The following is a 27,485-nucleotide window of genomic DNA, read 5'->3' on the forward strand; positions in this document are numbered from 1 at the left end:
GCTGGGTGAACACAGAGTGTAGATGGAAACCAGGGAGACAGGAGTGATTGATGCTTTTCTCTGAGGGCTCATTGAGGAGTGGGGCCCCAAGCTTTCAGTTCTGGGGCCGGAAGTTTGGGAGGATCCCAAAAAACCACCCCAAAATTGCTAGAACTCATACAGGAATTCAGCGAAGTGGCAGGATATAAAATCAGTGCACAGAAATCAGTTGCATTTCTGTACACTAACAATGAGACAGAAGAAAGAGAAATTAAGGAGTTGATCCTGTTTACAATTGCCCCCAAAACCATGAGATACCTAGGAATAAACCTGACCAAAGAGGCAAAGAATCTGTACTCAGAAAACTGTTGAACACTCGTGAAAGAAATTGAGGAAGACACAAAGAAATGGAAACATGTTCCATGCTCATGGATTGGAAGAACAGGTATTGTTAAAATGTCTGTGCTACCTAGAGCAGTCTGCACATTCAGTGCAATCCCTATCAAAATACCATCAACTTTTTTCACAGAGCTGGAACAAATAATCCTAAAATTTGTATGGAACCAGAAAAGGCCCCAAATAGCCAAAAGAATGTTGAAAAAAACCAAAGCTGGTGGCATCACAATTCTAGACTTGAAGCTCTATTACAAAGCTGTAGTCATCATGACAGTATGGTACTGGCACAAAAACAGACAAATAGATGAATGGAACAGACTAGAGAACCCAGAAATGGACCCTCAATTCTATGGTCAACTAATCTTAAAGCAGGAAAGAATATCCAATGGAAAAAAGACAGTCTGTTCAACAATTGGTGTCGGGAAAATTGGACAGCCACATGCAGAAGAATGAAACTGGACCATTTCCTTACACCATACACAAAAATAGACTCAAAGTGGATGAAAGACCTCAGTGTGAGGCAGGAATTCATCCAAATCCTAGAGGAGAACACAGGCAGCAACCTCTGACCTTGGCCACAGCAACTTCTTGCTAGATACATCTCCAAAGGCAAGGGAAACAAAAGCAAAAATGAACTATTGGGACTTCATCAAGATAAAAAGCTTTTGCACAGCAAAGGAAACAGTTGACAAAACCAAAGACAACTGACAGAATGGGAGAAGGTATTTGCAAATGACTTATCAAATAAAGGGCTAGTATCCAAAATCTATAAAGAACTTAACAAACTCAACACTCAAAGAACAAATAATCCAATCAAGAAATGGGCAGAAGACATGAACAGACATTTCTGCAAAGAAGACATCCAAATGGCCAATAGACATACAAAAAAATGCTCAATATCACTCAGCATCAGAGAAATACAGATCAAAACCACAATGAGATACCACCTTACACCACTCAGAATGGCTAAAATCAACAAGTCAGGAAATGACAGATGTTGGCAAGGATGCAGAGAAAGGGGAACCCTCCTGCACTGTTGGTGAGAATGCAAGCTGTTGCAGCCACTCTGGAAAACAGTATGGAGGTTCCCCAAAAAGTTGAAAGTAGAGCTACCCTATGACCCAGCAATTGCACTACTGGGTATTTACCCCAAAGAGACAAATGTAGTGATATGAAGGGGCACCTGCACCCCAGTATTTATAACAGCAATGTCCACAGTTGCCAAACTATGGAAAGAGCCCAGATGTCCATCGACAGATGAATGGATAAAGAAGATGTGGTGTGTATTATATATACAATGGAATATTACACAGCCATCAAAAATTGAAATCTTTCCATTTGCAACAATGTGGCTGGAACTAGAGGGTATTATGCTAAGCGAAATAAGTCCATCAGAGAAAGACAGTAATCATGATCTCACTGATATGTGGAATTTAAGAAACAAAACAGGATCATAGGGGAAGAGAGGGGAAAATAAAACAAGATGAAATCAGAGAGGGAGACAAACCATAAGAGACTCTTAATCATAGGAAACAAACACGTTTGCTGGGGTGGGGTGGAGGGAATGGGGTAACTGGGCGATGGACATTAAGGAGGGCATGTGATATAATTAGCACTGGGTATTTTATATAAGACTGATGAATCACTAATCTCTACCTCTTAAACCAGTAATACATTACATGTTAATTGAATTTAAATTTAAAAAATTTTTAAAAATTAAATGAAAATAAAAAGTAAATAAAACAATTGATAGAAATTTCTTCTATTTGATTAAATAGTATCTGATTAAACTAGTTCATTTTTTTCTAAGAAGGAATATCAGAGATTGAAGAATGTCCTCTGGCTGATTCTATCCAGTTATACGGGAATAAATCTCACATTGAGACATCAAGAGCATTACAAAATGGATTGTCTCAGGGGCATCTGGGTGGCTCAGTTGGTTAAGCATCTGCCTTTGGCTCAGGTCATGATCTTGGGGTCCTGTGATTGAGCCCCACATCAGGCTCCCTGCTCAGCGGGGAGTCTGCTTCTCCCTCTCCCTCGGTGCACCCCTCTCCCCCCACCCCCACCAGCTATTCATGCTCGCTCTCTCTCAAATAAAATCTTCAAAAAAAACTAACAAAATGGATTGTCTCAGTTACCAAACTTTAAATTTTACTTTTTTTTTCCATTCATTTAAAACAAACTGGTATTTCTTACTCTAGCATGTTTATGTAAAATGTTTCTTTTTATTTTTTTATAAAATACAAAACTATAAGTTTCTTTGCCTTTTAATCCTGTTGTGTAAAAACATTGTCTTTTAGAATTTATTTTTGTATTTGTAAAAGTAATATACACATGTTAAAAAATTCAGCAATATATATACAAGTCTAACTGCATAATGTTTCTATATGAATATGTACAAATGTATATATGCATCACAACTTCGTATGATTTCTTATACATAAACGTTTTAGGTTGTTTCTAGCCTTTCATGATTATAAACAATATTGGGAGAAGTATACTGGTAGGTACATCTTTGTTTACATCTGAAATATACCTGTATGATAACATATATATATATATAGAATTGCTGGGTCAGAGGGATCTGAAATTTGATGTTACCATATAGTCTTTAAAAAGGCTGAAATAATGTAAACCACCAGGAAACGAGGAGTACCTGTTTCCTAGTAGTTCTGTTCAATGCCAATAGCCAAAAGTATTTTATTAGATTTTCTGATCATTGCCATCATGGTGGTAAAAGTGGCGACTCCTGTGGTTTGCCCATTCTTCTATCAGATTGTTGGTCTTTTTCCTCTTTGTTTTATAAGAGCTCTTTGTATATTATTAAGTAATCTGTCTTTAGCCAACTGATTTAAAATGCCATTTTTATTATATACCAAACTCTGATCTATACATGGGTCTATTTCTGGACTTTGTATTCTGTTCCATTGCTCTGCTTAATGCTGCAACTGTATTAAACAGTTTTAAATACTATGTTATTATATAAATAACTTAAGGTATAGCTTAAGATTTCCTCATTAATATTCTTTCTAGAATTTTCCTGGAAACTTCTTAACATTTACTTTTTGGTGTGAACTTTGCTGGAAAGAGCCCTATATTTTTTTAAGTTACTGCTAAGTTCACAGTTCAAAAAGAATTGACACCTTTACATTTTTAGTCTTCCTAAGAATATATTCCATTTATTCGCATCAATTTCTATTTCCTTTAGTGTTTTAAAGTTTTCTTTGTGTAGAACATATGTATTTCTTATGAAATTTACAGTATCCTGTATTCAACACGGTATACTCAGCACCATAGGCAGAATTTTACTACAAGAAGTTATTCCTCCTCCACTTAAAAGCCAGAGGCCTTATTTATTATAATGGCTTATAAATCCCTACATGTGTAGTCCCTTACCTCTCAAGTTATAATCTACAATCCCATCTGCTTACTATGTATGTTCTAGTCACACTGACCTTCTCATAATTCCTTGAAAATACTATGCATGTTCTCATTTCAAGGCACCTGCTCTTACCTCCCCACACCTAGAATGCTTTTCCCCAAATATCTGCTTGGCTTGTTTCCTTAATTTTCTTTTGACTACATTATTGCAGTTGCTTTCTAACAAGTATACTTGCTTCTGCCCTTACCCCCAAATCCCTACAAGTCAAAAGAAAATGTTAGTTTGGACCAAAATGGTAGTAGGGGAGAGGTGAGAAGAGATCACATTTTGGATTTATTTGACTGTATAGCTGACAGGATTTGCTGATGGATTGGATGTGAAGAGAGGAGATTAGGATGGATCTAAGCCTTTATGGAAGATATGGAAGAAACTGCATGAAAAGGTTTGAAGGGAGTAAAATCGAGTTCAGTTTTGGTCATCTTAAGGTTGAGAGGGCCGTTGGACAATAGGCAGTTATATAAAGTCCAGAGTTCATGGGAAAGAACCATGTATCTAAGGAGTATCAGTATATAGGTGCTATTGAAAGCCCTGAGACTAGGTGAGATCACTAGGGGAGTGCAGATAGAGAATAATTTCCAAAACAGATCCTAATGCACTCCAACATGTAGAGGGTTGGGAGATGAGGAATTAGTAGAAGAGATTGAAAAGAATGGCCACTGACATAGGAAGAAAATCAGGGTGGCTTGTTGTTTGGGAAGTCAAGTGAAGAAAGTGTTTGAAGAAGTAGGGAATGGGCTCACCTGGGTGGCTAATTTGGTAAAGCACCCAGCTCTTGATTTCGGCTCAGGTCATGATCTCATGGGTCATGAGATTGAGCCCTACACTCAGTGGGGAGTCTGCTTGAGATTCTCTCCCTCTCCCTGCCCTCTTCTCTCTCTCTCTCTCAAAATAAATACATAAATCTTAAAAAAGTGGGGAATGATTCACTGTATCAAAAGCTGATAATAGGTTAAATAAGATAAGGGCTGAGAATTGACATTAGGTTAGGAACATGAGGTCATTGGTGGCCTTGACAACAGGTTTTGTGGATGGGGGAGGATAAACATAATTGCTCAGAGTTCAGGAGAAAATGGGAAGAGAGGAATGTAGGTAGCAAGAATAGATAATTTTAGGAATTATACTTTGAAGGGGAAAACGACAGTAGCTAGAGGGGAAGCTAGGGTTATTAAGGAGGATTTTGTTTGTTTTCTAAAATGATAGGAAGTGTAGCATATTTGCAGTTTGAAGCAGTCGAGGAGAGAAGAGAAAATTGGTATTATGCCAGAATTAGTATGGTCTGTTCTCTTTGTTGATTCTATTATATTCATTCATTCATTTCTGTGGTTTTATTTTTTTCTCTCCCATTGAGCTCTAATAGTTCGAATGTCATCTGTTTCATTGTTACATTTCTTCCGTGAGTCCTTTTATTTCTTCTTTGAACTCAATCTCAGAAATGCCATACTCATTGGGCACCTGGCTAGCTCAGTCAGTTAAGTGTCTGCCTTCGGCTCAGGTCATGATGTCAGGGTCCTGGGATCCCCACATCAGGCTCCCTGCTCAGTGGGGAATCAACTTCTCTCTCTACCCTTTCCCCCTGCTCGTGCTTTCTCTCTCTCACTCTCTCAAATAAATAAACCTTAAAAGAAATGCCATACTCATTGATTTCATGGGGAATTAATCATTTTCATCTGCTTCATGGTGCAGTCTTGACACTGTTCTTAATGTGACTTTGGGTTATAAAGTTGCTTTTTTCCCCCTTGTGACATCTTTACGCTAAAACTACTACAGTGGTTCCTTTATGATTATTGGTCATCTTTGAACTGGAAGTATTCTTGGAACAGATATTTGCCCAACAATAAAATTGTGGGAGAGGAACCTGGATAGTGGTTGGGGAAGGCAGACAGCTTAAATTTTCCTACTTGTTCTGGAAATCTTTCTCACCACTTTTCTCTGGTGGGTTAACTTGATGAGTAAGCAGAGCCTCTTATGTCACAGGTTTTTCTTGTTTGTATTGATAAACACAGCATGCACATTAAAACCACCCAGGGGAACCTAACCTAAACCAATTAAATGACAATCACTGGGGGTGAGACTTGAGCATATATGTATTTTAAAACTCCTCAGGTGATCCTCAGGTATAGCCAGGCTTGAGAATTACTGGTTTCGTTTTTATTTTTAGCTAAGATCAGATACTTGGCTACATACATGTACCCTGCTTCTTGCAAAAACGGCATGTGTGGGCATTCACATTTTCCTTAATATGCCCTACCTCATCCCCACAGCCCACTCATATTTCCTATAATACTGTGCAAGGGCTTGTTAGATTTATCTTAGATCCACCATCTTTTTTTGGAGCACTTTGAAATGTATCCATTCTGCCTAATTTCTGCAATCAGGCATCTTGTATGCCTACCTTGGTCTGGTTCCATTTAAAAATAAATGTAATACACATACAGAAAAGGCATAAAATGTAAACAAACATCCATGTAACCACCATCAGGTCAAGAAATTGAACATATGCCAGGATCCCAAAAGCCCTTGTGTTACCCCTTCCTAACCACAAACACTCTTTCTCCTTTTGTAAAGGTAACCACTATTTTGACCAATTTGTAATCAGTTCTTTTCATTCTCTTATTCAGGGTTATGGATGTTTCCTACTTTCATCAGATAAGGAGTTCTCTATTTTTTGTTTTCAGAAAGGAGAGAGGGATAGGAATGCCTTTATTCTTCCATCTTTGGAAGTAGAGGACTATTAATTTTTTTTTTTAAGATTTTATTTATTTATTTGACAGAGAGAGACACAGCAAGAGAGGGAACACAAGCAGGGGGAGTGGGAGAGGGAGAAGCAGGCTTCCGTGGAGCAGGGAGCCTGACGCGGGGCTCGATCCCAGGACCCTGGGATCATGACCTGAGCCGAAGGCAGACGCTTAACAACTGAACCACCCACGCACCCCGAGGACGATTAATTTTAAGGAATTAGAAAACCAAATATATATTTGAATCCATTAAATGCTTTATATTACTCTCATTTTAAAAATATTTTCAACTGTATAACATTTTATCTTCACTGAATTTTATTTCATTTTATTCTTACAATTATTTTATGAGCATTTTTGGGTTTTTGGGGGGGGTGTGTGTGTGTGTGTTTTAACAGAGGAAATTAGAGATCATATAACTAACACCCCAGCGGCAGAGAACAGATACTGCCTGACTAGCAGTTCAGTGTATGATACCCTAGTGCAAGCTGTTAAACTGACTTGATTTATAGTTTCTTCAATAAATGTGAAAGTATGAGATAGGAATTTTATTTTTTTAAGAGATAGGAATTTTTAACTTGCATTTCTCCTTTTAAAAAATATTTAATTATTTATTTGAGAGAGAAAGGAGTGAGTGGGGAGAGTGGCAGAGGGGGAAGGAGAGGGACAGGCAGACTCTGTACTGATGCCAGGCTCCATCTCACAACCCTGAGATCATGACCTGAACTGAAACTAAGTCAGCCACTTAACAGAATGAGCCACCCAACCCAGGTGCCCCTAAACTTGCATTTCTCTTACAACAGTATGGCACCAGATATTTCAGTATAAACTAAGAATACCGATAATATACGCATTAATCACTCTTTTGGGTACCCAAGAATCTAAATGTATATTCACGTTAATTAAATATTTTTTAGGAATATGAAGCCATCTACCTAGCAAAATTAACAATACAGATGATGTCACCACTCCAGATAGAAAGGTCATTATCTGTTCATTCTGGACCCACAGGTAAGGATTTTTTGTCATTTTGGAGAAGGTTGGGGAGAAAGATGATGATATAAAAGGTAGAAAGCATCTTTTGCTCTTGACAAGTTATACTGAACAATTTAAATTGTTTAGAAAACTTTGGGTAGACTATTGAATTTCACACAAGATAACTGCAAATTAATTTTATAAAGAATACATGTATATTATATTGAGCTGCTGTGTGTACACCACTGTCCCTGGTTAATAGAATATATTAGCTCGAAGATCAAACTTCTGCTTGGTTTAGTTTAAGTCTTTAAGTAGTATAACTGCTGTAAAGATTAAAATAAGGGATCTGGAGAAGGGGCTCTAAGTATATTCAGGCGATCTTAATAAAAATAAAAGGTGGTTAATAAATAAAAGCATATTTCAAATTAAGTACGGTGACTAACGTGAGCTACTCATTTTTCTCTTGTCATCAGTATTTCAATCCCTTCTCCCTTTCTTCCTTATGTCAGAGTACTCCCTCCCCTATTTTCAAAGTTAGTGATCCAAGCATGCGCTCAAAATCTTTTAACTTCTATCTTCCTTTTCTAAGACGTTGCTACCCTTGTTTGTCTCTTTTTTTTTTACTGAGTCTCGTTCTATTTCAGGTCCATATTGGCCTCCTATCCAAACTCTTACTTGGTCTGTTCTAAACATTGTGGCCAGATCTATTTTCACAAAAGATAGTTCTGATGTATTTTTTCCTGTACAGAATCCTTCATTGGTTTAATTCCTAGAAGACATAGAGCGTCATAGTATAAGTAAGGTGTTTCTGATCTTGATATCTCGCAGTGTTCCTCTTTATATCGGCACTCCAGAAAACTGAACTAATGGTTTCATTTGTGTTTTTTCTCCACCAAGAATGCATAACATTCAGTGTTTCTACCCTTAAAAACTTAGTTTACATGGTTCAAGAGAAATGAAGATTAACTTAATCTTCCTCCAATCCCTTATTTGAAACTCCTATAGAACTTTATTTGTACCTCCTCACTTTCTGCTTTGCATTAGTTAGTTATGTCTCATACCTCTAGGTACGGCACTTAATCTGAAATTCAGCTATAGCCTGTATTTAGCTTTATGGCTAGCATATTTTCTGCTTTATTCCATTGTCTTGATACTATCTTTATATCCTTATTTTATTAATCTTACAGTGAAACGTTAGTTTCATGTTAGAATCCACTCTCTAAATTAACATTACCATGATCTAGCACAACCTTTTGGGCATAACTTTAAGCCTGTGCCATTGTTAGGCAGATAACACAGCAGACCCTTTACCAGTTTAATTGTTCCCCTAAAGTTTTCCTCCACTGAGACTCAAATTTTTTTATTGTAACTGTTGGTCATGTAGTGATAGCTTTGATTCAGTGTGAGAAATTTCTGTACTAGCAGACTCTGATGTAAAGAGTAGATAAAATCTCCTCTTTATCTCTTGCATACCATCTTTTCTCCCAGCTCTAGACTTCTTGGTAATAAAACCACAGCTTCAGTGGAAAAATATTTTTGGCAGTGTCTATGAAAGCAAAAAGATAATTATATCTACAAAATAAAATTGTACAAATATAAAATTAATCTCTTAAATTTTATGTTCTAGGTCATAGGTTTATGGTAGCTAAAGAACAAACTTGGTAACCAAACATTTAGGTACCATAATCTCTTTAACAATTCTATTTTCAAACTGTTTTAAAAGTGATTGTTATTTGTAATACCTAAGACATAGTTAATTCTCAAGAGGAGAAATGTATCTTGTTATGAAGATAAAAGTTCGGTAATTTATATCAAAAGAATTTACTAACATTTTACTAAAAATTCAGTCATGGAATTCTCATAGTGCATATACATAGTAATGCTTTATGAAAATGAAGTTTTACTAGCTCTAACATTCTAACAAATGAGTTTAAGTTCCCATTATGTGTTATATTTGTGCAATAATTTTTAGGCAGTTTGAAGAGAACACATGAAGAAGAAGATGATTTTGGAAACATGCAAGTGGCAGCTGCACAGAATGGCTGACTCGAGCAACATTAGAGAGCATGTGAATTTCTATTTGGGAAGGAGAAGATACTAGAGACAATAATAATGTAAAATGGTAAAAACACAAGTCATATTTTTTTTTTTTTTTTTAATTATATGTTGCTTCCAGGCGTGTTTCTCTGCAACTTGTTGAGCAACATTTTAAGATGTTGGACTTCTGCAATAGATGGCACTGATGGTTTTACTCCTTTCTTCTTTTTCTTTTCTTTTCTTTTTTTTACACTTTACAGTTTTATTATAAACCAAGAATTTTGGACTTGCAAAGAGGTATTATTGCAATAATGCACTTTTCATACTTGAAATTTATTTGTATGATATAAAGTTATTACTTTAAACAAAATGCAAGTTAGGGGGGATTTGTTTATAAAATCTGGGTAATTTATAACGAGAATTTCCTAAAGTTTGCTAAAAATTCATTTTGTGTTCTATATATTACATTTTAAAAATAATTTTACAGTTCACTTTTATGATGGAACCTCTTATGGAAACATTAACAAATGCAGGAATCTGCCACATTTCTGTTTTAGTGTAATTCAGTAGCTTCATTACCCTTTTATTTTTTTAAACTTAATACCTTATTATCTTTGAATCATGACATAAGCTAACTCTTCTTACTTTAACATGATCCAAGTATTGCTTCCATTCCTGTTATCTTCCTAATTTGTTTATTCTATAGAAAAAAAAGTTTAATGAACAAAAGGAAGATATTTTGCTTGGTAATACCAGATACTAAAAACAAGGAGTTTTAGACTTTTGAGTCACTTTCCTTTTTTCTTTAAAAGCCAAATGTTGTGTTTGTTCTTTTTAGAGTTTGTTTAGCCCATTTTTTCTTTGTCTAAAATAGTTCTAAGTAGAATAACCAGTGTAGCACTATTTTTTTCTAAATGAAGCCCAAAAAAGAAAAGTGCCTTGCATCAATAAAAAAATTAAAAAATAAATCTCACGACCTTTAAATTAGTATGTAGAACAGTACAAAGTTTTAAACATTTTTCTGTAATTTTTCTTTTTAACTATAAATTAGTTAAAACAGTCTGAGCTTTAAAGAAACCTCAGTAAATTATTTGGAATATGGAACATTTACTCCTTCATTTTATGTTGTCTTAATGATTCTGTGAGGTTGTTCTGGCTCAGCAGCTTTTCTTTGAAGATGCATTTATTGGGGAAAGTGGTTTGTGGGAAACTTCACTGTATTTAAAATTAGTGTTTTAATTCTTTACATTGAGTTAATCCAAATTTCCCCCATAATTTGCATTAGCAAAGTCACTTTATGGATCCTTAATTCTCCATATTTTTATTTATAAAGATTGTTCTAAGAAAAACATTTTTGCTATTTTAAGTATGCCATGAGGAAGGAGAGGAGTGTTTTTAACTTTTTATAGTTGATTTAGGGTAGCACAAACAAAACTCGTTTATATCTCACTTTTCTCAGTCCTCTCTTGAGGTGCTTTACTGATGGGAATGATTTCCATACGTTCCCTTGGTACCAGTAGGTACTATGCAAGATAACCCATTACACCAAGTTACTTCTTTGCTTTCTTGCCTGCAGTGTAAGATAATACAGTAAGTGCTTTTTTTTATCCAGCATAACAGGAGAGTGGAAATTAAAATTGCTTTATTAAGAGTTCATTCCTGTTGACCCAGATGGTATTCCTCTTCTGATCCCTTCACCTATTTACTACCCTGAAAACAGCCTATTAATCCCATTGTGGTCTTGTATTCTGTTGTGTGATTAGGTCATTTGGCGTGGTAGTCTATAGTAGAGTCAAGATTTGCATTGTGTTCAGAAATTCCAGTTGGCAGATAACACAGCTTTCCTGTATTTGGATCACTACATAGGTCAGCAGAGATCTCTCTTGCAGTCTAATAATCTATGATGCTTCTTTGTTCGGCAGAAACTCTGCTTAAAAGAATCTTCATTATAGTACATTTAGGTTTTAAAATGAGGGAGTTAAGATTTTTAAAATTAGTTTCTTAAATACACATATCCTCTCTAGTAGTTAGGCCAAAAATACAGATTTGGTCATTTACTAATTTAAAGCTGGTAAGTTTCCGCTTTTTCTAACCACTGTAATTTTTATGTTGTCACTAAAGTGCCTGCCCAGCACTGTATATTAAAGACTGTCTCTTGAACACTAGGAAAAGGGACTATCATCTTCTTGAGTACAGTACTAATGGGGACAAAACATGAAGTTTATTTTTTCTTTCATGTACAAACACCCCAAGTTTGTTTTACCTTGGATCCATTCTTCGACCTAATGTTCAACCACTTCTGGTAGTTCTTCTAGTCTTTCTTCTGTTTGGTTCCATTTTTGGAATTCCTTTATTTCTACGGATGTTTTGTGATAGTTACCTATAATACATTTAACCAATCATGATTTATTTTCTGAATTTGAATAATGTATGAGTGATATAGCATCCAATTTTAAATACATAATCTGGGCAAGGATTTAAACTGAAATTGCAGCAAAACAGGAAAACTGCTTTACTGTCCCACTTTAAAAAGTATGAAACAAATATTGAAAATATTCAAACTGGAATGGCAGTATTCTTACCTTCTAATTTTAATTAGTTCATGTTAATTTCTTATCCATTGGGTGCTTAAACAGCGGTTAAACCTTTATTTGTCTCTGTGGTGGAAATGTTAAACCGGGATAGCTTTTGCTACCAACTCTCAACTGTTTAACTTTTAAAGCAGAATATTTGTTTTGTGGGGGGAGTTTGTGCTTCATCTGAGTTTAGAAGTAATGTCAGAAAATGTTAAGCATGTCATTTTTAAGAAAATATAAGGTTTCTAATTGTCTTATTACCATGGTAATTCAAGTGAATTAGAAGTATTTAACTGCAATCTTGAATTATAAAGTTGGGATGCATATATATATGTATGTATGTATGTATGTATGTGTGTGTGTGTGTATACACACACACACACACACATCGGGATCTCAACTTGATGTAAAGTAAATGAGCAGTTACCTGGCGGATTTTTTTTTAATAACTGGCTTAATCCATAATTCCATAACAAACTTAGCTTCACTTCAGTATTTACTTTATCTTTGTCCATTCAACAATGCTCCAATATGGAAATGATAGGAAATAGCTGAGAATTACTAAAGGATTTTATTTTAATTAATTAGAAAGTTTCTAGGATCTTTGAATGCTGGATTTTTTTTTTTGTCTTACCCATCCATGGCAGCTAAAAAAAAAAAAAAATCAAATATTCAGGTTTACATGTTAGCTCTCTCATAGGGAGTTGCCATACCTCACAGTTCAAAGTGTATTCTATAGATCAGTAACATTATACTGACATGTAATTGCAATTTACTATGCAGCAAAATGATTCAAGAAAAATAACCTACAATGTCTATTTACCTTTGTATAGGCAATTGCTTAAGTTACTCTGCTTTTAACATTTGTACTTGGATAAAATGCTTATGTATGTATAGGAATGTCACAGTGCAAGATGCTGCTAGCCCAGGCACAAAGTATTAAAATTATTTTGTGAAGACTGGTGGTTGTATTAAAACTGTTGTGCCATTATACCTCAAAAAGATTGAAATGCTCATTTATACTGTTTATGCCTCAGAACTTCTTTAGATTATTGTCTTTTAGATAAAAGTAACCCAGGATGAATGAACATTGGACGTTGAGAAGCACTTAAGAGTATCTTCCAAAACTTTGTGGTCACACACACAAAAATACTATGATCAGTAATCCAGGCGAGGCCTGAATTTTAGCTCAAGAATATTGCTGAGGATTAGTTGAACATATTTGGAGTTGGAAGTGAGGGAATTCGTGTGTGAAGGAAAGGGTATATAGGTCATCCACAGAACAGCTTCTAGCCCGTTTAAAAAAAAAAACTTCTTGCTTTGACAGTACCATCTTCCCTGTCAGCCTGCCTACATACTATTTTTCATCAAATCCAAGATGCTATCACCACACTGTTACTTTACATATCACTAAAAGGGAAAATATTGTTGAATAAACTGTGGCAAGCCACTGATCATAAAATGCATCCTGATTTCTAAAATGTTAGTGTAAAAATAAGTGCATCTTAGAGTCAGGGAAATACAAATAAACAAAATATGTGAGGCATGATAAAAATCATAGCTGTCACTTCATTCTACCTTTTCAAAAGCAAATGCTTTAAAATGTGAATATATAGTTTATATATTATGAAATGTTTTATGCAGCTTTTTCTGTACTGAAGTTTACTCAGTATGGCTTAGAAAATTTTAAACATGCTCAATGACACAATTTTTATTACTGTACTTTATAACTCTATTTCCTGTAGGAAGGATTTAAGAGAAGACCTTAAGGACACTAAAGGGATTTATTTAAATACTAACCTTGTGGACAGTTTTACTTCAAATTGTTCAGAAATGAGAAAGATAAAGCATTTAATTTTGCCTTCTGTTACGCTTTTTTAACATGGGTTTTAATTACTAGAATGTACCTAATAAAGCTACTGTCATGCTACGGTTGTAGGACTCCTGAAATGGCAAAACTGGCTGAAAAGGCAAAAAGCATGTTTGTTGCTTTCACTAGAGACAGATCACTTCATATGCATAGGTTGTTAGCAGGTAAGGAGTGCACCCTCTACTGGTGAAGGTTTTTTGTTGTTTTAGAAAGCCAACTGTAGCTTACTGCAAGGAGAGAAATCCTAAATCCAGTTGAGGTAGGTGTGAATCAGAGGGATAAAAAGTGGTTGGTCTTTATCTTCCCAGTTAATTTTACAAAGCGTACACAAAACTGAAATCTTATGAACCAGGATGTGACCTAATAGTTCAATTGAGAACTCAAGAAAAACAAAGACATTAGAATTCTAACAAAAGACTTCATCGTATGAACAGGTTTAATGTAACATGGAATGCAAAAGATCAGAACAATTAATAAAATATTGAATCCTTCAACTTGAAAAAATAATTAAAATAAATAAAATCAAAACAAGATAGTGACCAGAATAATAGTACCATGACAATCACAGTAAATAGAAAAGCTTCCATCAGCATTTTAAGGATGTAACAAATGCAGTATGATACATATTTAAATATTCCACTCAGTTTTGTCATTTATTTCTCATAAAAATGTTACTCAGAAGAAAGGCTTCAGACATCGATGATGAGAAATCAGGTTAGAAATACGTAATGTACCAAGATTTGTTAATTCACTGTTAAAAAGTACCTTATATTTGCTCTTAGGTATTTTAAACAAATGAGTAATTATATTTCACATATAAGACAGGTGGTACCTTATCTGCGTAAGAATTATATAAACTTTTAGATGTGCACTTAGATTGCTTTACTTTGAATCTCGTTACATTTTATAATTTTCATTTCTACTTTAAAAGGCTGACCAGGTTGTTTACCAATATAGAATTAGGATCAACAGATGTTGGACTGGACTACATTTAGTTACATCTTACCCAATTTCACATGATATGTGGAAAAATGATACACTCCTAAGTGGTTTTTGGTGTTTCTTTGAAACAAAATACTCATTTTATGAATGTGATAACAGCCTTATTCATGGTATGCTTTTTTTTTTTTTTTAACAAGCAGTACAGATAGCAGACACAGAACTCCTTACTACCTATACTCTAACTACAAAGAAATGAAGCAAACTTTAGAAAAATACAATGCAAGAAAAGATTCAAGTTAAAAATATATTCCTTTGGTTAAAAATCATCCCCTTTATAATACTCATTTGTAATCTAAACTCACAGCATGTCCCACCAGCCCAAAGTAATCTTCTAAATGTCATTATATTTATTGTATTCCAATGTTTTTTTTCAATCCAGTACTTATGGAGGTCACTGGGTTGCAGCAACAAAGTATTTTAACTCTCGAAGAGTATCGCCTTGTTGCATTAGCTCTTTTGACAAATGTCTTTCTTAAAATATTTTTACTTTAGAAACCTCCGACACATGTAGTTTTCTTCAGATACTGTATATCCGAACTTTTTATAGAAACCGACATTTTGTGGTAGACATTCAAGGGTAATCTTATAACAGTTCAGTTTCTTGCTTAGTAAAGTAAGGGTTGATAATAACCTGAAATTCAAAGGCGGGGGGGAGCATAGAGCATTTGTTAATAAAAATGCATTTGAGTAACTTAATATGAATGAATAAAAATTACATAAATAACAACATCAAATTTATATTAGAAACAGGTTTAGAACATGACTTTTCTCACTGTATTCATTTAAATATTCAAATTTTGAGTGGAAAAGCATTTAATTCACCCAAAGCATTTTACTGTTTCAAATATACTTTATCTAGTAATCACTAGTGCATTAATAAATAGGACAATACTAAATTCACCCTAAACCCTCTTTAAAAATAGGTTTAATATTAATGTTAACACTAGAGATTGTCAATCTTTTAAAAAACATGGCCAAAATTTTAAATTTTTTCCCTAAATCTATTCAAACTACTTAGGAACAGTCAGCATTCCCACATGAAATGAGTAAGTAATGGCTTTGTTCTTTATCATTTTAAAGCTAATATTTCTGAAAGCATATATCAGATTAACTCTGGATTGCTCTAATTAATATGAAATAGAAACAAAGCAAAAAAGGATACATTTTTCAAATCCTTAAAGAATCCAAACCCAGTATAAGAATGTGATTCTAGGGGCACTTGGGTGGCTCAGTGTGGTAAGCGTCTGCCTTCAGCACAGGTCATGATCTCAGGGTCCTAGGATGGAGTCCCCCTTTGGGTTCCCTGCTCAGCGGGGAGTCTCCTCCTCCCTCTGCCCCTCCCCCTGCTCGCTCTCTCTCAAATAAAATCTTAAAAAAAAAAACAAAACTGATTCTAACTGCCTTAGGGAGGAAAAAAAACAGAAAAGATCTACAAAAATGTGCCCAGAGGGTTTTCTCATGTTTGCATAGACTGAAAAGTTGTATCATTTTGAAGACAGAACATCTTGGCTGAAGTTATTAAATTATAAAAGATGACAAAATTAAGTGGACCAGAATACTAGAAGCTGGTCTGTTTTGTTCACTGATGTATCCCAAATACCTTGAATAATATCTTGCACAGAGCAGGTACTTAATATTTGAGTGAATTCCTTAAAACTCAGAAGAGATGGTATTAAGAAGCTAGTTCTAGCTTATAAAATAGGCAATAAACCTATGAAGCTTGAATTTATTTTAAAAGATTTAGATAAATGCATAGAGGATTATACAGGAAAACCTATTTTAGTATAGGTTTCAAAAACTTAAAAGACAGAACATTTCCTTTGTTTTTAAATATGACTGGGAGATGGGTTGATCACTTAGCCAAAGTTTGTTTCCTACTAGTAGGAGAATACCGTTACTAAAAGTAAAAGTTAATAAAAATGTTATAGTCTATAAAACAGTATACTTCCAATTTCTAAACCTTTATATGATAAAACATATAAAAATACTTTGTTTCTTCATTAAATTTAGTTGAAGCTACAGAGTCAGCCTAACTAGTGACACCCAAAAAGAACTTCAAACAGGAAAACATCTTTTAACAAATAGCAAGAAACTATTACGAGAAACAGGGAAAGTATCTAACCAGGGATACTTTGTTTCTGCCTACTTACAGTTTGCCAAGCTGCTTCCCTCTGCATTCATCACTAACAACAACATCTTCTACTCTTCCTCTCTGAAAATATTTACAATGTTTAAAGGACTAGGCATGTAGTTTTGTTTTTAGCTAAATCAACAAGTGACATAATTCAGATAAATGTTTTGTAAACGAACTTCAAAAACCAAAATGCAAGCCTTTTTTATTATGGAGGAAATAATACAATGAATCAATTTATGACCTGATCCTGTTTTGTCTATATCCTAAATCTTCGCACCCCACTGTTTTAAAGCAGATTTCAGAATCCACATCACCAAAATGTAATCTTGGCATGTTCATACTATACCATCTTACTCCTTGCTTAATAGCAATTTCAAACATCCAAATACAATTTATTAATTTCTAGTAAACACCACCAAAATTCATACTTCACAGAATACATTCCAACTGTTCCTACCTTATTTTCACTGGATTACCTATGTTCTCATGTGAGTCACGAGTAGTGAACGAGCATTAGAAATGTCACAATTAGAGAATACAGTTGACCCTCGAACAACATGGGTTTGAACTGCACAGGTCCACTTTATGAGATTTTTTTGATAAATACCATACTGTAAGTGTATTTTCCTTATGTTTTATAACATTTTCTCTAGCTTTATTATAAAAATACCATATACAATATATATAACATACAAAATATGTGTTAATCAACTGTTTATGTTGTTGGTAACACTTTCAGTAAACAGTAGGCTATTAGTAGTTTCGGGAGTCAAGTTACATGCAGATTTTTGACTGCAGGAAGTGGGGGGGGGGGGTCTGTCCTTAACTCCCATGTTGTTCAAGGACAATTATATTCTGAACCCTTTAACTCCTTGGAAACTGATGAGAATTTGTGTTAATCTATATACAAAGTATTGTTTAAAAAATAGCATCAGGTATTCTAATCATTACTGCCAAATTTTATGATGCTGACTTGGTTTCTCTAGGACTATACCAAATCTGACACCTTACAGAAAAATTTTTAGCAAACAATTCAGATTATTAATACATTTTCTTCCTCCTAATTTCCAGAACACAATGGGAAAATGTTACTAAGTGATTTCTGAGAGCTTTATTCAGGGCAGTACAGCTCTCATTTTACAATGAAATGCAGTGAGAAAATAGATTTGTCTAATGGAAACTCAAAGTCAGTTTTGCTAGAAAACACCTGTTTTATTCATAAGCATTAATGTGAACACATACCTTAGCACAGGAATGGATGAATTTATGTTCTATTATCAGAGTTGCCGTGGCAACAATTTGTCCTAAAGTCACATCTTCCACAACTGTAACATAATAGTCTCCAGATTTCTTCATGTGCTCAAAAGATTCTGTGTATTAATTGGAAGAGTATTATGTGGTAGACATTAAACTTTAGTAGGTGCCATAAAAATACTAGGATTAGCTTATTTCATTATTGAATATTTAAAGTTCTTTCATCATGGTGATTTAAGAAAATATTAATATCATTAAATATTAATATCATTAAATATAAAATATTAATATTAATGACCAAGTGATTAAAACATCACCAATCATTATCAATGGAAATATGGTCTACACATTTTAAAAGTCTGCTAGCAAAGTACAACTATTAACAGCTATTACAGGTGAACAGCACTTATAATACAGCACTTATAATACAAATAAATTGTAGATGTTGCCACTTCTGTGACTAATGAATTTTAGTATCTTCATTACTTAAAGTCAAATTAACATTTACACTTGATATTTGAATAGAACAAAACTGCAAATTTTATAAGAATGTTTACATGGCTCCATTCTGTAATTTTTAGTCTTCGGGCTTCAAAATATTTTGACAAAGTAGTTTTCAGTTTTCCCCTTGTGACCTGAAGTGTTTAATGACTCCATGACTTGCTTTTTAAGAAACAGAGTCCTCAGTTTTGCTTGTTTTGAAAGCACCTTGTGAAGTAGGTGAAAAATGTCCCCATTTCTAAGTAATCATCCCAAAGTCACATAGATAGAATAGGAGCAAAGATGGAATACTTTCCTCTCAAATTGATTTTTAGTACTTAAATTGCCAAAATAATGGGTTTCTCATCTAATCTGATATGCATGCAAAGAGGAATTCAGGAATAAAAACTGAGCCTAATATTCTCACATATTGTTTATTTCCATAGTCTTGTTCTAGATAGGGTTCTGGAGGGGAAAGAAGAAATAAATTCAATGAAGGAAAACAATGAGAATCAGAAAATGGTGATCTTCATCTTGGGGGAGGGTCAGATAGAGTACAAAACAAAATTACCTAGTGAAGGAAATGAAGAAATTATAGAAAACAGGAGGATAGTGTTAGAGCACTGGATGGAATCAGGAAGGTTCTAGTCTTTTCCTTACCAATAACTACTTGTGATCTTAAGTCATTTGACCTCTCTGGATTTCCATTCTCTCATATATATAAAAAAGGGGGGGCTGAATTATAAATTCGAAGATACCAGTTGATCTTAAAATTCAATATAAACAAATTAAATTTAGAACATAATTTCTTACCCTTTTTTATTTGGTGATGAAATTTCCATGAATAACCTAACCACATGAAAAATACTACAATATAAAACAAACTAGAGCTGCCACCTAGCTACAGTAATTATCCAGAAGTCAGGTATTTTGTAAAACATGATAATTACTACACTTGGATTCTAGAACAGGTTAGCCACATTAAACATTTAAATAATAGCTAATTGTTGTATGAATAATTTCTAACTATTTGAACAAAAAACACAAGTAGACACTGAACATAGCTCCAAATGAAAAATCTTGTTTCCCTTTATTTTTCATTCAGGAAAAGAGGCTGTAGTACTTACTCATAAATTGTTCAGGGTTGACAACTCCAGTCTCTGTCAGTTGACCTAGTACCTTAAAAAAACCTAGTTTTGAAAAACAGATTTCAAATCATGAGAAGACCAAATAAAAGATCAATCGAAAAAGCAATGTGTGAAGCTGGTGGGGTTATGGACACTTGTGTTTTCAAAACTTTCTGTAATCATTTTAAAATTAATTTTATTATTTAAAAAGATTAAACTGAAACCTGTTCTTTCCATAATCACTACATAAAACAACAGGTTCTACCAATGTTTTTGCCTACATGAGATTTTTGGAATAGTGCAGACCCTTAATGATTCAAGATTTATAAAACCAGCAGGTATGTAATTTGCATTCAGTTTGATGCAGGGAATGCCAAATTTTCCCAAATACATGCTTTAGTGCAAGATGATTATTATGACCAAATACGGTAATATTTTTAAAATAAAATACATATAATATTGTTGAGACTAATTTTTAAAGATTCCTGATTAATTTCATAAATGTTAATGTGAACATTTTAGAACTTTGAGAATCTTAATTTCTACACGCTGAATAATTAGTTTGGCCAAAATTAGTTTCTTTAGATTTCCTATCAAAAAGAAAATGAAAAAGTTGCTTTTTTTATTACAAAAATGAAAAAGTTGATTTTGTATTAAATTTAAAGAAATCATTTGGAGAATTTAGACATTAAAAAAAGAAATATATGTAAACAAAACCTTTGCAACTTATCCAAGGCATATTATCTCTACCCTCATTCCCCATCCAGCTTCTTAGAGAAGATTTTTCCTTACGTGCCATTATAGATGATAATTTTACCTTTATGAAAAGTCTTTTTGGATTCTTAATTAGGAAGGAGTACTGTTGTACTTTAAGTCATTTGAAATATTTCACAGTAATACCTGGTCTTAGCCATGATATATATATATTAGAATTGTCTCAGTCACTTTAAAAATTAAGTACAAAAGGGGCACCTGGCTAGCTCAGTTGGTGAAGCGTGCAACTTGATCTCGGGGTCATGAGTTCGAGCTCCACATTGGGTGTAGAGCTTACTTCAAAATAAAATCTTTAAAAAAAAATTAAGTACAAAAAATAATTCAAAAGTCAAACATTTTTTAATTATCAGCACCATTATGTTTCTGGAGAAAATAGAATGCCAATTACAGTTGACCCTTGAATAACACAGGATTGAACTATATGGGTCCACTTTTTTTTTTTCAATAAACACAGTACTGTTAATAAATGTTCTCTTCCTTATGATTTTAGTAACATTCTCTTTTCTCTAGCTTACTTTAAGAGTACAGTATATAACACATATAACGTGTTAATCAACTATTTCTGTTATTGGCAAGGCTTCCAGTCAACAGTAAGCTATTAAGTGTTTGGCAAATCAAAGTTTATACACAGATTTTCAAACGCACAGGGGTCAGTGCCCCTAACCCCCATGTTGTCAAGGACCAACTGTGTAATTCTAACCAGGATTTGTAAACTGAGTCCCTACCTCTATTTAAGTCAGCAGTACAAAGGGGCCTCAAAACCAAACCTTCTCCAGGATGTGTTGGGGAAATGGCTGGAGAAAAGGTAGCTGTATTCTGGCTCCAGTCCACTTCTTTGAGTAGACTTGGGTCAAACATAGGAGTTTCATCAGGTTTCATCTTTGCAGTAAGATCTAAAACACAATTTTAAATGGTAAGGCATTTTAATACGGAATTAGGATCAGTGAGAAATTCTATTACTTAATAAAAATTAACACATATGCAAGATAACTCATTCTATCCTGAATCTAACATAAATGCCACAACCACAGATAAATAGAAAACTCACGGTGAACATTAGACAGTAAACAAGTGACTGACTTTGTAAGTTTTAAACTAAAAACCATATTTTCTAGCAAGTATTTTAAAACATTTTTCTTGGGGCACCTGGGTGGCTCAGTGGTTGAGCAACCAACTCTTGGTTTCTCCTTGGGTCATGATCTCAAGGGTCGTGAGATCGAGCTAGCGTTGGGCTCTGTGCCGGGCGGAATTTGCTGGAGATTCTCTCTCTCTGACCCTCCCCACGCTGACGTGCGTGCTCTAAAATAAATAAATGAATAAAATCTTAAAACATTTTTCCTATGGGTTGGTGCTAGCATAGCACTGTGAATAGCTGACTTAACATGAGCTTTTACTTTTTTTTTCATTACTGGATTTTATTACTGGGCTCCAAAATTATTTGTTGGTCTTACCACTAAGACTTACTGGGTATGTTACTTGTTTATGTGAACCATGAACAGAAGATAATTGATGAACTGGCTTAGATTACTTACTCTCCACATTCATTCTAATATCTGGTCTTAGCTATGACAGATTCGTATTAAAGGTACCTGTTGGATTTTATTTTCACACCAGATTTTCTAAAAATCTATAATGTAAGTTTCTCAGCTGCATTTAGGCAGCTTAAGAATAGCCAGTGTTTTTCATGCTATTATAAAAGGGTCATTTATGGTATTGTCCTCTTTTTTGAACATTCAGAAATGGGCAGATTACTAGGTGTAGTCTAATAAAACAGACTAAATAACAAATATAAGGATAGAATAAAGCATAAAAATGGGAGCAGCGGCATGTCTGTGGAACAGAGTTGCTAGAACAGGGTCTTCCTAACAACTGTTACGGGACTGTAAAGCAACCCCCCCTAACTTCCATTTCTATCTCTTTACCCAGTTAAGGAAACTATTCTATTTGATACTTGCTTCTAGCGCTTCTTTGAAACAAAGAATTTAAAGATATATAGCCATAACATTACCATAAAACAAGGAAACATTACCATAAAACAAGGAAACAAATAGGAAAAAATAAAGTCCATTTAATGACAACGGTTTTCCCTATAATCCCACCCCCATTATGTTCCCTATTTCCTAAATCACACTATGCTTAAGGGCAATCCTTAACTTTTCCTTAAAGGTCCATTCAACTCCTGCCTGTGGAACCCGACACAACCCTATAGGACACAACCCTATAGGTAATGCTGCACTGTAGTAGAGGCTTTGGGAAGGTAGCATGATGTAGTAACAGAAGTTAAAATTTGTTCAGCACTTATGATGGATCAGGCATTGTTCAAAGAACCTTACACAATACTAATTCATTTACTTCAACAATCTCACAGGATAGGATAGATTATTAGCTCCATTTTAACAGATGAGGAAATGCAGGCAACACATGGTAAGTAACCTGCCCAAGATCACAAAATTAGTGGAGCCGGTAAACCTAAGACAGAAGAGAGCATGAGCTCTGGAGTCAAAGCTGGTGTTCAAATGTCAAATGTGATTATGGCTAATGTCAACTCTGACAATCTGTTTCCTCATTTGTAAAATGGAGATGAAATTATTAGAAGGATGAAATGAATTATTATATACAGCACTTAACAGTGCCTGGCACACTGCAAGTGCTCAATGGGATTATTGAGCTCAATTTAATTAGTTAGCAACTAATTAAAAATTCATGTTTATAAATTTTTTTAAATATTTTTCATCATTAAATTAATTCATGAGTCAGGCACTGTGCTGGGTACAGGGGCTGCAAAAAGGATGACAGGTTATATGTTTATGTTAAACTGAAACTTTCTTGGATAGGAAAGAAAGAATAAAAAAATAATCATAGTTTATTATGTAGAATACCAAAGGGCTTTTTTTTTCCCCTCAAGAAGCACTCAAATATGTTATGCCATAAACACTATCCCTGGTTCTAAGACTAATAAGGAAATAAATTGTGATGATTAACAATCATATCAAATTTAACAAGCTTACAGTCCACTTGAAACAGATTTTTTTATAGGTTAACTTTAATGCATGCATTTTACTGTTTGTCCCTGATAATTGGATCCCTGAGGCTTTTGGGTTTACGCTCATCTCAAAGATGAGATGAGTAACATCATTGTAACAATACTGTTTTTTGGGTATGCAAATAAACAGGCTAAATATTTATTAACAAAGTAAAACGTATATATTAAATACAGAAGCCAGAGAGTTAAAAATTTAGTTCGTCAGGGCAACACACTAAACAGTGTGATGATCATTTTATTTAACATACAGTTGTAACCATGAAATTTAAAGAAAGCTCAAAAGGGAATTTAGATGAACATTAGAACAATTTAAAGTTAACTAGATTACTTTTTCCTATGAAGATGCCCAAGTTTACAATAGAATATAGCCTAGAGAACACAAAATACAGTTAATAATTTCCAAGAGAGAAAGGGGAGAGGAGGTACACAAGAGAATTAGGATTACGAAGCCTTTAACTAATGAATTTTAAACAGTAAATACTACTATTTTCCTATGCTTTTCTTTAATCAGATGGTCCTATTCCATGAATGATCAAAAAAATATTGGCTAAAATTTATGGAGTGCTTTGTATTTGTTAACTCATAAAAATACAATGAAAGGTCTATCATTATTATCCCCATTTTACAGACCAGGAAGCAGGCACAGTAATTCGCTCAAGATAACAGAGCCAATAAGGAACAGAGTTAGGATTCAAAACCAGGCAACAGAGCCAGCTTCAAGGGCACTGGACCTGTGCAGTGCCCAAGGCCCCCCACTTGGTTCTACTTTCTGCTGCCACTGTTTTGAGATTCTTAATTTTTCAACAAAGAGCCCTCCATTTGTGTTTTGCGCGGGTTACCACAGATTATGCAGCCATTCCTGCATGACTACAGATTCTATACTCTTAGTACTGAAGATGCACTAGTGAAGATGAATTCCCTACTTAATTATACAAGTTAAAAATTTAGTCAAAAGCAACACTTATAAACTGTATTTGGAAAATAAGAGTATCAGATATGTCAAAATACAAAAAACAAAGCATTCTGAATAGAAATAAGAATCCATTAACCAGGCAATTAGATTAAAATGTTTTTATGACCTATTTTACAAAACAAAGCCATACCTAAAGTTACTTGCCTTTATCTTACTCCATCCCCATTAAGTAAAATTCTGCTGGTGCCCAATATGCTGAGAAAGTTAAAATAGGATGTGATTTGATACCAATTTCAAAAGATTTTAGAAAGGAGTGAAATAAATTTGGTTTACAAAAGAAATAATATTTTAGCATCTTAAGGCACCCACGGTATTGCAAAACCAGGAAATTTCAGTAAATAGAATTGCAGTTGTTTGAGGCTAAGTATCATTATCACTGGGGTGATTGATTTTAAAAAGTAAACTCTAGGGTCACCTGGCTCAGGTCGTGATCCCAGGGTCCTAGGATCAAGCCCTGCAAGGAGCCCTGCACAGTTGGGAGTCTGCTTCTCCCTCTTCAGTTCCCCCTGCTTCTGCTCTGTCAAATAAATAAATAAAATCTTAAAAAAAAATAAAAAATAAACCCTAACCCTCCCTAAATATTTCTCCAGAACTTTTCCAATTTAACTGCCAAGTTAGCACGCATTTACAAGGCCCATACATGCCTTACAGCCCAATGAGTGCCTAGTGAATGAATAACAAATGGTATAAGACTTACTTGAAGGTCACATTTCAGAAAATCCAAAAGAAGAAAGATTGCCACATTGCCACAAGTGATATCACAAAAACCATACACCAAACTCATTTTTACTAGGATGATCAGGTTTTCATTCGGTTGACTATTCTTTGGACACAATTTCAACAATTTGGTTTCCCAGCTTCCACAGCACACTAAAATACAAATAGGGAGGAGGTGCTGCAGAAGCAAGCGACTGAGAGCAACAAGTAATAACAGACACTGGGAATGAAAATTTTAAAAAGCATAATCCAAGGCCAAGACTAAAGTTCAGAGCCACCGGGCCATCACTACATTACTTCAGTACATGATGAACGGGGGAAAGTTTGCTGTTTGAGACTTTAGGGTTTGTCTACATACATTTCATGACAATTTGAATAATAATTTGACAAAATTTTTAATCTAAAGAACACTTTATTCGAGGATTTAACAGGCCTGGCCATATTTAATAAACTAGGCAATTATACTTGAGAATTTTAAAAAGTATTTTCTGATCGTTTATTTGATCCCTATAATCTGGCATTATTCCCAGACTACCGATTAGGAAACTGGAGCATATGGAGCCCCAAGGTAACACAGCAAATGAGTGAATTGGGACTAGGATCCTATCTTGCTTTCCCATCTTGAGCTCTAAAATACCATACTCAATAGACACCAATCTACATCATCACACCAGACAGGTAGCTCTAATTCTAAAAAATGTCAGCGAATTCTGCCTAAATAGAACTGATCTAAATGATTTCCTGAGATCCATTCTAAGATTTGTTCAGGAGTGTATAACCTAACAAAACTAATTCCATAATCGCCCATTTCAATTTTGTACGAAATTTTAAGAGTTCGGCTTACATAAACATCAGCTCCTCCTATAAGGGAAATCATAGTGTCTAGGGGTACAAGCCCCGGGAAAAGAGACAAAGGATGTCCCTCCTTCCTGCAGTGAAAGCCCCAATTAGTCAGTGCAGGATGTGATCTTCGGAGCAGGAGCATGTCCTCATGCGGCTCCCGACCGCCGTGGGGTGCACCTCGGAAAGGAACAGGTAAAAGAGGGGTCGGGGCATTTGTGCCTGTTCAAAACCAGTGGCAGCAGAGACTGAGCAACTGTCTCGATCCTCCACGCTAAAGCCTGCTGAGCGAAGAGTTAGTTTCGACCCCAGTCCCTGCTCCCGCAGCCCTGTACGGCTGGACCACTGGCCCCATCCCTAACCTCTCTCTGCTCCAGGCGCGTGTCCGCTCAACTTGCTCGGAACCGCGCTCTACAACCACACGTGCACCGACCTGGCTAAGCTAAATGCGCGGCTCCCGGAACAGACACCTCCCACCCGGGCCTAGCTCGCCTCGCCCGGGGGCAGCAGTCACAGTCACACCTGTTTGATAAATGTGCAGGCAGGCCCGCGACGGCCCCCAGGACACCCGGCGCGCCCCGCTCTCGCTCCCCGGCCCCCAGCCTCCCTCACCCGTGGAGGCCTCGCGGTCGGCGCTCCTCTCCAGGCCCGTCGGACTCTCACCCACCCCGGTACACAGCACCAGATCCGGATCCGGCTTCAGCGCCAGCCCCACCTCCTCCGCTACCTCCCGAGCCACGGTTCCCGTCGCGGCCGCCGCTACGCGAGCCGCGACCACGACGTGGCAGCGCCAACGCCTCCGCCCCACCCCGGGCCGCTTACGCAGGGCCGCGCGCAGGCGGGCGGAGGCGCTCCGGGGGCGGAGGGCGAGGGGCGGGCCGGGGGGCGGGCCGGGGCGGGGCCTGCGGCGGGCTCTCGCACGTGGGGCGCGGCGAGGACCGCCCCCGCGGGGACTCCGCCTTCCGGCGGCGCGGGGCTGCACCCCGGCTGGCTACCTGCGGCGCTACCCGCGGCCTCCGGCTCTCCGCTTCTCTGGAAATAACTCAGCTTAGGAGTCAGCGAAGCAGTGTAAGTGCTGATAGTGTGGGCCTCTTTCATTTTCGGAAGCCGGACGTTCGGCCTCTT

General features: G+C 35.7%; 2 protein-coding genes across 3 annotated transcripts in view; one reads left to right on the forward strand and one right to left on the reverse strand.

Annotated features, from left to right (window-relative positions):
- STYX (serine/threonine/tyrosine interacting protein) overlaps nt 1-13,148 on the forward strand; it is a 40,242-nt gene extending 27,094 nt beyond the window's left edge. Inside the window, exons 10-11 of the mRNA XM_032405124.1 lie at nt 7,473-7,566; nt 9,506-13,148. Coding sequence (XP_032261015.1) covers nt 7,473-7,566; nt 9,506-9,579 — 168 coding nt within the window. The 3' untranslated portion in view covers nt 9,580-13,148. The remainder of the gene's footprint in view (nt 1-7,472; nt 7,567-9,505) is intronic.
- A 1,281-nt stretch (nt 13,149-14,429) lies between these two features.
- On the reverse strand, nt 14,430-27,189 carry GNPNAT1 (glucosamine-phosphate N-acetyltransferase 1). Of its 2 annotated transcripts, none has more exons than XM_032405126.1 (6): nt 27,028-27,189; nt 21,513-21,680; nt 20,014-20,076; nt 18,395-18,522; nt 17,169-17,230; nt 14,430-15,649 (listed from the first exon to the last, which is right to left on the reverse strand). In XM_032405126.1, the coding sequence occupies exons 2-6, from the start codon at nt 21,664-21,666 to the stop codon at nt 15,502-15,504; spliced, it is 555 nt and encodes a 184-aa protein (XP_032261017.1). In that variant the 5' UTR covers nt 21,667-21,680; nt 27,028-27,189; the 3' UTR covers nt 14,430-15,501. The 2 variants fall into 2 exon arrangements, with proteins under 2 accessions (XP_032261017.1, XP_032261016.1); XM_032405125.1 differs by having other exon boundaries at nt 26,973-27,189.
- Between the last annotated feature and the right edge of the window lie 296 nt (nt 27,190-27,485).

Source organism: Phoca vitulina, unplaced genomic scaffold (assembly GCF_004348235.1).
Source record: "Phoca vitulina isolate PV1807 unplaced genomic scaffold, GSC_HSeal_1.0 scaffold7, whole genome shotgun sequence".
NCBI lineage: Eukaryota > Metazoa > Chordata > Mammalia > Carnivora > Phocidae > Phoca > Phoca vitulina.

What these genes read in the sequence shown, in the direction of transcription:
- GNPNAT1 (XM_032405126.1), bottom strand. Translation starts at nt 21,666, where the DNA reads ATGAAACCTGATGAAACTCCTATGTTTGACCCAAGTCTACTCAAAGAA. An exon ending in TACTGCTGACTTAAATAGAG is followed by an intron (nt 20,077 to 21,512) that starts GTAGGGACTCAG and finishes TTTCAAAACTAG; the next exon opens with GTTTTTTTAAGGTACTAGGT. An exon ending in TCATCCATTCCTGTGCTAAG is followed by an intron (nt 17,231 to 18,394) that starts GTATGTGTTCAC and finishes AAATATTTTCAG; the next exon opens with AGAGGAAGAGTAGAAGATGT.